Raw genomic sequence first — 14002 nt, 5'->3', positions numbered from 1 at the left:
GGTCAACACCATCCTTTCAAATAGCCCAGGCTTGAAACCTTGGTGTCATCCTTAACTCCCCTTACTCTCCCCCTACACCCAATCCATTAGCAAATCTTGTCATTTCTACTTTCAAATGATCTCTCATATACATCCCCTTCTGTCAACCTCACACATCCACCACACTAGTTTACGTTCCCATCACCTTTCACCTGGAATATTGCAGTAGCTTTCTAATTGGTCTCCCCACCTCAATGAGTCTCTCTCCACACTGATCCATTCTTTACTCAGCTGCCACAATTATTTTCCCAAAGCATGGGTCTGACCATATTACTCCCCTCTCTCACTCAATAAACTTCAGCTACTCCCTATTATTTCTAAGATCAATGATCCTAATCAAAGTTTTCTGTGATTTAAAGGTCTTCATAACGCAACCCCTTCCTACCTTTCTAATCCCCTTATACAGTACTTCCCTCTTCTCTCTTTGATTCAGCTATCATGGCCTAATAGATGTTCCTCAAACATAACACTCCATCTCTCATTTCTCTGCCTTCGTATGGGCTACCATCTATGCTCGGGACAATCCTTCTCCTCAATTCTGCTTCTCAGTATTCAAGACTTACCTTAAATCCCACCTTCAGCAGGCCTTTCTGGGTTCCCCCAGCTGCCAACATCTTTCCCTCTGAGAGGACCTTCCATATATCCTGGAAACAGTTTGTATATACCTTGAGGGCAAGGATTGTTTTTGCCTTTCTTTGCATCCCTGGTGCTTAGCACAGGGCTTCATAAATGCTCATTGACTGACTGACTGACTACTAATTAGCTTGTGACTGAAAAAATAACCTCATCTTTCTGGGCCTCATTTTCCTCATCTGTAAAATGAGGGGAAGGATTATCCATATCAGTGATGACTATGCTCCTATAAAAGGGAGTTGGGGCTTCCAGAGGCAAATATCATGATCAGAGAGAATTCAAAGCTACAGATTCTATAGTACTCCAACCCCACTGGAACAAGCAGACTTTCTTGTAGCATCCAGGCACCTCCTGAATATTCCATTTTTCTTTCAGCTCGTTCCGGATTCATTCCTGGGGCCTCTGATGGTGAAGCTGCCCTGCTGAGAACATACTAATGAAAAGGTCTTTTGACTGCCATGTGGGAGATCTCTACCATCCTGTCCACTTCCCTCTCATCTCTGGAGGTTAAGGGAGGGATATGGTTACAAGTGTATCTCTGTTTCTTTTAAGAGAATAAAGCCACAGATGGCATTTTCCTTACCCTTCTGGTTCAGTATTCCTTAAACCCAAGCAGTGTACCATGTTGGGATATAAAAAAGGGTTGAACAAAATGAGTGGACACAGTAAAGTTTTATGTAGCATCCCTCTTGTCTATATCATCCATCAAGTTTGCAGACTGAACTAAGGTTGCCAATGCTTGGGAGAACATTTTACAAAATGATATTCAAGTAGTGGTCATGATCTAGTGAAATGTTCAATAAGAAGAAATGCTAAGCTGTATGTAGCATCCCTCTTATGTATAGTCAGGTCCAATAGGCTGTTTCAGAACCTATTCCTTTAAGTCACAGATGAGTTTTTGCTAATGTGGAGACATATAAATCCAATAAAAAAGTATTTATTTAAAACATGAAAAAACATTCTCTACAAATGTTATTATCTGATTCTCCTTCAGTCTCTTTAAATTCTGAACATGGTGGAAGGACAAAGTCAGTTTGTGCTGATAGGTCGAGGTGGGTACTTCCATGTACTAGTTCTGTTTCTTCAAGTCTTTCCTATAGGGTTGACCAAAGAAGAGCTAGAAGCTTGCTTTTATGGTCCAGATGGATATGTAGGGATGCCAGTAGGCAAGCCAACTACCTTTTACCCCAACCCTACATTATTCTTTGAGACTCTTATTGCTTTTCACAGATTCTTCTGCTTTTCTTTGAGGCAATTGGGGTTAAGTGACCTGCCCAGGGTCACACAGCTAGGAAGTATTAAGTGTCTGAGGTCGGATTTGAACTCAGGTACTCCTGAATCCAGGGCCGGTGCTCTATCCATTGCGCCATCTAGCTGCCTCCTTCTTCTGCTTTTCAACCTACAAAACTCTCTCTCTAAAGGCTCCCAAGGGTCTTCACGATAGTTTCCATGGGTAGAGGCAGGAGGAGCAGGAGGTCTTTGTGTCTATCTTGTGTTTGGTGCTTATAAGTAGGGAATGTTTGGCCCTAAAAAGCCCAGGGTTGCAAGGCACCTCAGATGGAAAGGGTGAAGATCTAAGTGGGCAAAATGTGAGCTTAAAGATTGGATATCTGGGGCAGCTAGGTGGCACAATGGATAGAGCACCGGCCCTGGAGTCAGGAGGACCTGAGTTCAAATCCGGCCTCAGACACTTAACACTTACTAGCTGTGTGACCCTGGGCAAGTCACTTAACCCCAATTGCCTCACAAAAAGAAACAAACCAAAAAAATATTGGATATCTGAAAAACATAAGGCAAAAACATATAAGGTATAACTGCATTGGTTCGAAAAAGCTTGCCTTGGGAGGAAAAAAAGACTACAGAAGTAGAGAGGAGAGAGGGAAATAGAGAGAAAGAGGAGGAAAGCAGAGAGAGAGGTGGTATATTAGTATAGCCATTTCATTGCTCTAAACTAGGAAAAAAAAGTGCCATGATCCAGAGAAAATACTGTAGGGATGTGGGGATGGGGAATGATTCCTTCCCTTCACGGGGTCTGCACTCTCTCCTCTTGAAAATGAGGAAGTCAGGAAACTGAACTCTGTATAATTATAAAACAACCAAGCTTGTCGTTAAATGATAAATGGTCCTCTTTTCCTTCTTTGCAAAGCTGGAGAACTATAAGAAAAATAAACTAAGAAAAAGTGGAGCACTGTCAATACTGTCAGATTAAGTTGATGTGTTGGTTAGTTTTCTAAATTGCCTTTTTCCTCTTAATTTTTGTTGTTGTTAGAAGACATAGCTCTCTGAATGGGGGAGGGAAGAGGAAAATTTAGAAATGAGTATTAATGCACTGTTGGTAGAGTTCTGAATTGGTCCAGCCATCATGGGAGGCAATTTTGGAATTATGGCCCCAAAATAACTAAACTGTGCATGTCATTTGACCAAGTGATGCCAATACTAGGCCTATATCCTAAAGAGAAGAAAAAGAGGAAAAAGACCCAAATGTACAAAAATACTTAGAGCAGCTATTTTTGTAGTAGCAAAGAAATGAAAACTAAGAGGGGTATGCCAATCAATTTGGGAATGACTGAAAAAATTATGATATAATAATGTGATAAATTATTATTTCTCCAAAATAAATGACAAAAGGGACTGTTTCAGTGAAATCTTGGGAAGACTTGTATGAACTGATACAGAATGAAGTCAGCAGAATCAGAAACACAGTTTACATAGTAACAGCTTCATTGTATAGTATTTGGGGCTACTTTTCCAATCCCTGCTTGCACTGACAAGGCAGGTACTCAGAGGGAAGATACTATATCCCCTTAGGGCTTTCTAGGATTAGCACCAAAAGGTTGGGGGTTGTCTTTTCTAGTAAACAACTCACAAGTCCCAAAGTAGTATCCTTCTCACAATGATTGTCAAGTGATTATTAATTATTCTGCAAGGCAGTTCCTTTTTAGAAAAAGAGTATAAGGTGTTATAGTTGTTCAGTTGATATAAACACTGCCCCCCAAACACCTTTCCATCAATGTGTGTGTGTGTGTGTGTGAGAGAGAGAGAGAGAGAGAGAGAGAGAGAGAGAGAGAGACTGAGTGAAAATAGGCTATTGCTTAGAGCAGTATAGCAAAAAGGGTGACAGTTCTTAGAAGTCCTTTACTGCTATCTTCAAGTTGTTCTTAGGTATGGGGTGACTTTTCTGCTGTAGTCTTGGTAGAATCTTTAATCTGCATCCAGTCTATCCTTTGCTTCCAATTGTGAGAAAATAATGGGATTTGGCAGATACTCAAAGGCTCACCTGGGTTTTAATCTAAACTGATTGAATCAAGTGAGAGTGATTGACTTTGTTGATTAGCCTACTTCAAGTTAATTAGATTGTAACCACACCTGGCTGGCCCTCAAGAAGGTATTGTTCTCAGAAGCGAAGGACTTTGAACTCAACATGAGACCACCTTCAAGTCCAGAGAGCCAATGGATTTGGATGACACTAACCAATCAGGTTGAAGCAGTATGTAAGGACTGCCTCTTCTCCAGACCTATGAAAAGCTTCCACACTCAGTTTACTGGGGCAGTTCATGGTTGAAGCAGTCTCATGGTGGAGGATTTGAGGAAGAACCCGACCATGCTGGAACTCTAGGCTACATAGGCCTTTTCTTAACTTTCTGAATTCCGTGTGAATTCCTGGTATGCTTTAATAAATGCCTAATGCCCAAAGACAGGTGCTAAAGCTTCTAATTTAAGGCAACCACATTTAGAAGCCCCTGCCATCCACTGAAATGGGGGTGCTGGATGCTCATGGAAAGGTGGGAATTCCTCATGAGCTTCAAACTTTATATGAACTTACTCTGGTAGGGAGTTTGGGGTGGGGAGGGAGACTGAGGCTAAAGCTTGCGAATTTTCCTCCCTTCCTGTAATTTATTCCTTTTTGAAGGTTTAGCTGTAATAACCTTTCCTTTCCAATTTCTCCATTCTCTCAGTCCAGAAATGGCTCAGTATTTTACAGATGACTCAGAGTATAACCATATTTCCTCAGTCAATTCAATCATACTTCCGATGCAACTTTACTCTTAGATGATAAAGGACTTTTCCTTAGTCAAAAACTATGAATGATTAATTTCTTTTTTAAAAAAACTTGTAATAGAAACTTTTATTATTTTCTTTTATTTTTTCTATTTAATATTTTATTTTCCCCAATTACATGTAAAAACAATTTTTTACATTTTTTAAAAATTTGAGTTCCAAATTCTCTCTCTCCCTCCTCACCTGCTTCATTGAGAAGGCAAATGATTTGATATAGGTTATACATGTAGAGTCATGCAAAACATATTTCCATATTAGTCATGTTGTAAAAGAAAAGACAAACAAAAAAAACAGGAAAAATAAGGGGGAAAGAGTGTGCTTCAATTTGTACTTGGAGTCCATCAGTTCTTTCTCTGGAGATAGATAAAATTTTTCATCATAAGTCCTTCAGAATTGTCTTGGATCATTGTATTGCTAAGAATAGCTAAGTCATTCACAGTTGATCATTGTGTAATATTGCTGTTAATGCAAATAATAATCTCCTGTTTCTGCTCACTTCACTCTATATCAGTTCATGTAAATCTTTCCAGATTTTCTGAGTATCTTGCTCATCGTTTCTTAAAGTAAAATAATAATCCATCACAATCATATGCCACAAGTTATTTAACCAGTTCCCCAATGATGAGCATCCTCCTAATTTCCAATTCTTCACCACCATAAAAAAAAAGTTTTTATATTTTTGTAGAGGGTGGACCCAAAAGTCAAGAAGGGGGTCTGATGTTTTTGAAAATTATTTTCAATTAATTTATGCCATTTACAAGATTTGATTTTTCAGACACAATGTAAATTCATTTCCTATATATACAGTATATGATGGTATGGTATTGTTAATAAAAAATAAAGGAAGTATTAAATATTGAAATCCCTTCATGACTTTTGGCCCACCCTGTACATATAGGTTCTTTTCCTTTTTGTTTTTTATCTCTTTGGGATACAGATCTAGTAGTGGTATTTCTGGGTCAAAGCGTATGCATGGCTTTATAGTGCTGGGCATATATCCAAATTGTTCTAAGGTTGAATCAGTTCCCAACTCCTCTTACAATGCATTAGTGTCTCAATTTTCCCATATCTCCTCCAACATTTCTCATTTTCCTTTTCTGTCATATTAACCAATCTGATAGGTGTAGGGTGGTACCTCAAAGTCGCTTTAATTTGCATTTTTCTAATCAATAGTGATTTAGACTATTTTAAAAATATGATTATAGAGGGGCAGCTAGGTGGTGCAGTGGATAGAGTACTGGCCCTGGATTCAGGAGGACCTGAGTTCAAATCCAGCCTCAGACACTTGATACTTACTAGCTGTGTGACCCTGGGCAAGTCACTTAACCCCAATTGCCTCACCAATATGTGTGTGTGTGTGTGTGTGTGTGTGTGTGTGTGTGTGTATACACACACACATATATATGATAGCTTTGATTACTTTATCTCAAAACTGTCTGTTCTTATCCTTTAACCATTTCTCAATTGAGGAATGACTTGTATTCTTAAAGATTTTACTTGGTTCTCTACATATTTGAGAAATGAGGCCTTTATCAGAGAAATTTGCTGTGATTTTTTCAGTTATGATTACTGCGCATTTCCCTTCATCCTATTTTTGTCTGTCCTATTCTCTCTCTCCTTTCACCCTGTCTATCCTCAAAAGTGTTTTGGTTCTGACTAGAAGTCCCCCAATCCACTGTCCCTTCTATTAGCCACCCTCCTTCTTCTTCCCTACCCCTCCTACTTACTTCTAGGGTAAGATAGATTTCCATTCCCAACTCACTGTGTATGTTCCTTTCCTCACCTCCTCCATCTTTCCCTCCACTGTAAAAGCTCTTTTGTGCTTCTTTTATGTGAGATAATTTACCCTATTCTACCTCTTCCTTCCCCCTTTTCCCAGTGCATTTCTGTTTCTCACCCTTTATTTTTTTAGAAATCATCCATTATATTTAACTCACACCTGTGCTTTCTGTCTATATATACTCCTTCTAACTTCCCTAAATAATGATAAAGTTCTTAAGAGTTACAAGTATCATCTTGCCATGTAAGAATGCAAACAGTTTCATCTTATTGAATCCCTTATGATTTCTCTTTCTTGTTTACCTTTTGATGAGGGACAACTAGGTGGCAGAGTAGATAGAGTGCTGGCTCTGAAGTTGGGAGAACCCGAGTTAAATTCTCACCTCAGACACTTACTAGCTGTGTGACCCTGGGCAAGTCACTTAACCCCAATTGCCTTGAAACATCCAGGACCACCTCCAGTTGTTCTGATGTATATCTTGCCACTGGACCCAGGTGGCTCTGGAGGAGAGAGTGAGGCTAGTGACTTTACACAGCCCTCCCTTACTTAAATCCAATTCACTGCAAGTCATGACATTACTCCTGATGTCAATGATCTTCAAAAATGAAAGACAAAGGCAGCTAAGTGGTACAGTAAAGTTCTGGCCCTGGAATCAGGAGGACCTGAGTTCAAATATGACCTCAGACACTTGACACTTACTAGTTGTGTGACCTTGGGCAAGTCACTTAATCCTCATTGCCCCACCAAGAAAAAAAAAAAGAATGAAGGACAATGACCTTCTTATGTGTTTCTTGAATCTTGTATTTGAAAGACAAATTTTCTATTGTGAGAAATTATTTTTTGTAATTAATATCTTGAAGATATAATCCCGACTTTCCCCCATTCCAAAGACCTTCTTGATAAAATAAAATCAATTCTCCTTGGTCCTGGTCAGGCTATAAAACTATAAGATAAGATACTCTCCTTGGCCCTAATCATGGCTATAAACTTTTAGGAATCTTGATAAGAATGACCCTTCTAAATTCTTGTTAGGACAATAAACATTTGGTCTGGGATGAAGATTAATAGTTAACCCTAGGTTGGGTGAGGGGATTCTGCTATCAGCCTTCCTATAATATAATATAATATAATATAACACAATACAATATAATACAATATAATATAGCCTACCTCCAAACTGAGTTGACCAATCAGAAGTGATTAGGCATCCCTCAGGAATACTGCACCCCTGCCTTCAAAAGGCAAATAACCTGTTACCCTACTTCCATTAGTAATCTTTGGTCTGAGAGAGACAGCCAATAGATTGTCCTTTTATTAATAATCTTCTGACCTATTAATAAAATGATTAAATTATCTGGAAACTATGCCTCTCATATTTTTAATTGTCACACTATTCAGCTCTGGTCTATTCCTCAGGAATGCTTGAAAGTCCTCTAATTCATTGAATACCCATTTTTCCCCCCTGAAGACTCTTACTTGGTTTTTCTGGGTAGGTGATTCTTGGTAATAATCCTAGCTCCTCCTAGCTTCTGGAATATCACACTTGTAACGATTGGAATGATGCCACTTGCTGGGGAGTTACTGTAGGAAAGCTTGGCCATGAGGAGAAGGTGTCTGAGGGCAAGCCATGTGGTCAGGTTCTTGGCATCAGGAAGTTACATTTGCTCACGGGTGCTGTCTATCAAAGCTGCCAGCCAATTAGTTTGGAGCTATGTGTGTGCCTGTTTGGGGATGTTCCTAGCTTCACAGGAGGCATTGGGTCCTTTTTGTTCCTGACCTCACCATGGCAGGTCAGATGCTGGGGTCTCTTAGAAATAGTTAGATTTTAACCTTTCTCTCTGATCATTAGATCCTAATGCTCTTTAATAAACATTTAAATACTCTTGCTAAAGCTTATAAGTTATTGGCAACCACTCATTAGATTTTAAATAGTATAGCTAAAATTTTAGCCCTTATGCACTGTAAGCTTTTTAATTCTTTAATGTAGAAGCTGCTAAATGTTATATAGTGCTGACTGTGGCACTGTGGTATTTTAATTGTTTCTTTCTGGCTGCTTGCAATATTTTCTCCTTAACCTGGGAGCTCTGGAATTTGGCTACTTTCCTAGGAGTTTTCATTTTGAGATCTCTTTCAGGAGGGGATTGGTAAATTCTTTAAATTTCTATTTTACCCTCTGGTTCTAGAATATCATGGCAGCTTTTAAATTCTTTTCAAAGAGAAGGATTCTTACTGGATAAATTTTAAAAGGGCTTAGCATCTCATCCAGAAAGGATTATAGACAAGTTTGACAGTTTTGAAAGTTAGATGTTTAATATTTTATATTCTTAACTAGAAAAGCAGGATATATATAATAAGAAATTCACAGTCCCCCTTTTCTGTTCTAATTTGCATTTGGAAATGCTCTTCTTATTTTTTTTAGAATAAAAATTCTTTTAGACAAAAGAGATAACCAACTACATGAAACTAAAAAGCTTCTGCACAGAAAAATTTAATGCACCTAGAGTGAAAAGGGAAGTGGTCAAATAGGGAAAAAAAAATTTTGTATCAAATTTCTTTGATAAGGGTGTGGTATCCAAGATATCTAAATAATTAGCATGTATATTATATGTATATATATATATACACACATACATACACATATACACACATATGTATGTGTGTATGACTAAAGCTATTCCCCAATGAATAAGTGGTCAAAGAGTTCTCAAAAGAATTACAAACTATTAATAGCCATATGAAAGAATGCTCCAAATCACTAATAGTAAGATAAATGCAAATAAAAACAACCCTCAAGTCTCAGTTCATACACTACAAGTTGGCAAAGATACCAAAAGCTGAGAATAGTCAAGTATTGAAGGGATTATGGGAAGATGGACACACTTGTACATTGCCATAAAGGGGATCAATGAAGCATTTTTTTTTCTTTCAAGTAAAGAGAACAAACAGAAATCCAGAAGGAAAACTGTGAATTAGTACAACCACTTTGGAAAATAATTTCAAATTATACAAATAAAGTAATTAAAATGCACATACCCTTTGATCCAGAGGTTCCACTACTAGGTTTATACCAAGGAGGCTATTGACAAAAAGAAAGTTCCCGTATGCACCATTTTTTGTGATAGCAGAATTAGAAACAAAGTAGATTCCTACTGAATGGAGAATGGCCAAACAAATGGTGGTACAAGAATTTATTGGAATATTACTATGCTATAAGAAATTTTGAATATGATGAATATAGAGAAGCATGGAAAAATCTGTATGAACTGATGGTAAGTAAAGTAAGCAGAGCCAAGGGAACAATACACACAGTGACAACAATGTAAGCAGATAGAATAACCAAACCAAAAAAAAATTTTTTTTAGGAATGTTGCAAAATTATAAAGAATGAGCACAGCTCAAAAGAGGATATAAGAAGACATCCCCACCCCTTCACAGAGGTGGGAGTTCCACAAGTCTTGTACATTGCACATATTTTCAGACTTTTTTCAATGCATTACTCAGTTATGCTGATTTTTTTTCCTTTTTTATCTTAACAAAATGCCATATATTATTTGAGAAAGCAGGGAAGGGGGGTGCTGGGGGAAATTATGGTTATGTAAAATATCAATACAATTTTATTTCCAAAATGAAATTAATGTGATATAAAAGAAAGATATCTTTTTTAAAAAAAAAGAAGAAAATGCTACTATGACTTAGGGGGAAATGCATATGTGGATGGTGGAGGAAGGAAGATAGCAGAATGATTCCTCCATAAAATGACATGTTAGGCTAGACCAGGGATTCTTAAACTTTTTCCACTCGTGACCCCTTTTCACCCAAGAAATTTTTATGCCATCCTGGGTATATAGGTATATAAAACAGGTATACATAACCTTTTACTGTTGCCAAATTTTTTGCAACCCCAGCATTCAGTTATGTGACCCCACATAGGATCATGACCCACAGTTTAAGACACTAGGGGCTAGACAACCTTTAAGATGGATGACTTGTCAATTTCTATCTTTCTTTGAGTATATTTAAGATGGCTCTTGAACAAAACACTGGGGCCACATCAGGAACAATTTAGAGTCAATCTTTCCTATCCCTTCAGCAAAAACTGTCTTTGGCTCACTCATAGTTGTTAGGTAATAGAAGAAAAGCTTTCAGGTTAAATTAATTCATGCAGTTTGTGTGAATGACTGACAGTCCCTTAACCTTCCCAGAGGCAGGCTTCAAGAGCCAGGACAAAGGCCAGGGAGGGCAACTGGAACTTCACCACTAGATGACAAGTTATGAGGGGTTTCCCCAGGGCAGTCCTTCATTTGATAGTCCCATACAGCAACTCAAAGTCCCCATGATCAATGCTTCTTGCCACCCTGGCTGCATCTCTGAAAGGGAATTGGGTCAGGGTGTGAAAATCATTGAGCAGCGTTGCATATCTAACTGAATGTGGGGGTCCTGAAAAATTTGGCATATATATATATATATATATATATATATATATATATATATATATATATATATATATATATATATATATATATAGTAGGCCTCCACCAGTCGCAGACGACCACGGATCAGCACCTTGAAGAGCCACAGGCCACAGTGTGGCTGTGCAGACGGATACGGGAGCCGCAGCTCCTGAGTGACTTATAACCGGTAACTGCCGCATCCCGTGTTGTATCTGCCCCATGAGGAGTAGCTGGAGTGTCCTCTCCAGGGCACTGGCCTGGGTGGATCAATATGGAAAACAAGCTGTTGCCCATGCAGCAGGTTTTCCCTCTCCGTGACATTGGTAGATCCAAAGGAGAGGCAGAGCCAATACAGTTTGGCACCAGTGCTGCCGCAGGAGTTGCCAGGGGGATGTGATGTCCAAGGGACTCCGACTCCTGATTTTTCCTTGGGATTAACTCCTGAAGCCTTTCCCATATATAGGTATAGCCGCAAGGCAGCAGAGTGTGTATATATATATTTGTTGTATGACCTTGGGTAAATCACATAATATCTTTAAAGTTCAGTTTCCTGATCAGTAAAATGGAAATAATTGCACCTACTAACAGTACCTACTGCACAGGATTTCAGTGAGAATCAAATGAGATGACATAAGTAAAGCATTTTGCAAACCTTAAAGCTCTGTGTAAATAGTAAAGCATCATTAAAACCCAAGCTGTTTAGAGATTCTATAGTTCTAGTCTTGCAGGTCCAAAAATCCAGTGTTACCTCTATCCCAGAGACATATATGCCCTAGTATGATGGATTCATAATAAATAAATTCATAAGAGACTAGTAAAGCAGGGCACCAGTTTATTTATGTATTAGGGAAAACACACTCAGTCTGATAAGTAACAACAGCTTTTTCTTCCCTAGTTTTTCTTTTCCCATTTACAGTCATGCCTAGCATGGAACTGGTATCTCTTTTTCTATTGTGAGATTAAAATTGGATATTAGATCATAAATCTCCCCCACTTAACCTTTCCCTTAATTTATCTCCCAGACTAGTAAATGGAAGAAGCTTCTGGTTTTCTAGTTAGAGCTTTTATTGTATGGTAGTCACAAGGTGATGTTGATTAGAAGGATAGGAAAGTAGAAATACAATACAAATCATCTTAAGTCTAGGCTTAGTCTATATTCCGTATAAAACTCACCAAAACCCAAGGCCACCTTTGGGGAGAGAGACCGAGTCAAGCGCGTGCTGTTAACCGAGAGCCGGGCCGAGTCAAACTCCAGTCAGCGTCTGTCTGTGCAGTGCAGCCAGGAGACCAGAGGAGCAGGAAAAAAGGCCCCACTTCCGTTCTCTCCTTGCCTTTTAAGCTCACACCCCGCAAGTTGAGTGCTCAGCAGGCAATCTGGCGTGTGTCTCAGGTGGACTGGTGTGCATAGCTCATGCTGTTGGTCTCCTCCCCAAAAGGGTGGTCCTAAAAAAAACTGGCATCTCTCCATTATCTAACCGACTGTTAAAACTTTTTACCACACTATACAAGGTGGAAAATCAGCAGTTCATGGGAAGGTTTTGTTCACCAGGTTGTTGGGGTGCTCTTAAGTAGGCATTTCCAAGCTCTAAACTACCAAGGGCATCCTGGGGATAAGATGGGTCCCTAACCAAGATGGCCCCAGACCTCTCTTGGGAGGTAAACACTGATCCCAGGAAGAGTTCCAAGGAAAAAGCATTCTTCAGTATGCAAATAGGTTCTAGGATATTTAGAACTGTAACAATTTTGCCCCAATGTCCCCATCATACACCCTAACCCCTGAAGCAAGTAGCATGAAAGGCACCAGGATGCACAATACAAGATGTCTCTCATGGTCAGCATTGTAATTCATCGTTTGTAAATTACACAAGAAACAATTAAAACTAAGTTGAGTGGGAGGGTTGAGTTACTAATGTCCTTTAATTGCAGAAGACCCACATGTGTTGGTTTTGAACCCTATAAATTTTGGCACCCAGGGTCAAAACACCATTCACCCCACAGTGGTTCTGGTTCTGGGGAAGTATATGTCTTTTCCCTGCCCATTGTGATTGATTTAGACAAGGTCTTACATACTAGATGCCTGATGGACTATATAATGACAGGCTGGTTAAATACAGATTCTTCTTTCAATTCTTCACACTTTCCATCTCCCTTTCCACTCCACACACACTTATCTCTAGGCAATGACTTAGTCCTTTCATTTGCCCTGGGAAACTATGAACATTTCCCTAATTTTATCATCTTGTTGTTCTATATTTAACATATAAATAATGGCTAAGAAAGCTTCCCTACTAGTCTCCTTCCACTCTTCAATTCACTTATCTAATTCTAGAGTATCTGTTTGATCTGAAGCAAATGGAAGGGCTCTTTTGGGTGTGAGCCATCTGTCAATAGAAGTTTAGAATCCTAGCCCTCCCAGGGATTCTGCTCTGCCCCACACAAGCTGAATGGAGAAAGCCCAGGGAATCAGGAGAAGATCCATTGCATTTCTTTATTTGTACTGTAACTTCCTAGAACATTAAAGACAGAAGGGACCTCAGAACCTATCTAGTCCTAGTCTCACCCCTCCTTTCTTCCTATAGATGAGGAAACTGAGGTCTAAAGCAGTTAAGTGACTTGCCCAAGGTCAAACAATAGTCAGAGGCAGGATTTGAACCCAGGTCATCCAATGCCAGAGCCAGTGTTCTTTTCACTGCAGCCACTGCCTTGATTCTCTATCTCGTGTGTTTTCTGCCATACCATGCTTTGTTAACAGTAAAACAGAAATGAGACCATAAAAGTCAGTGCAGAAATTCCATTCTATGAAATCCCTGTCAATTAGTCATATAGCCTTTGTGTAAATAATTCCAGTGATGTGGAATTCACTATCCAATAAGGCAGCTCATTTCATTCCTGCTCTGCTCTCAGCATTAGAATGGCCTTCCTAATCTAACTTTCACCAGTTGGTCCCATTTCTGCCTTTTGGAACCACATAGAATAAGTCTAATCTCTCTTCTGCAAGACAACCCTTGATATAGATGAAGGTGGGGAGCATGTGTGTCTC

The 14002-nt window shown here is 39.1% G+C and overlaps 1 protein-coding gene across 1 annotated transcript in view; it reads left to right on the top strand.

Annotated features, from left to right (window-relative positions):
- The window catches only part of CIB4 (calcium and integrin binding family member 4), a 93198-nt gene extending 91818 nt beyond the window's left edge, over positions 1-1380 (top strand). The window contains exon 8 of the mRNA XM_043980992.1: positions 1048-1380. Coding sequence (XP_043836927.1) covers positions 1048-1078 — 31 coding nt within the window. The 3' untranslated portion in view covers positions 1079-1380. The remainder of the gene's footprint in view (positions 1-1047) is intronic.
- The last annotated feature ends 12622 nt before the right edge of the window (positions 1381-14002 follow it).

This window comes from Dromiciops gliroides, chromosome 2 (genome assembly GCF_019393635.1).
Source record: "Dromiciops gliroides isolate mDroGli1 chromosome 2, mDroGli1.pri, whole genome shotgun sequence".
NCBI classification, from domain to species: Eukaryota; Metazoa; Chordata; class Mammalia; order Microbiotheria; family Microbiotheriidae; genus Dromiciops; species Dromiciops gliroides.
The sequence above is the reverse complement of the archived record's forward strand: the minus strand, read 5'-3'. Positions and strand labels throughout refer to the sequence as shown.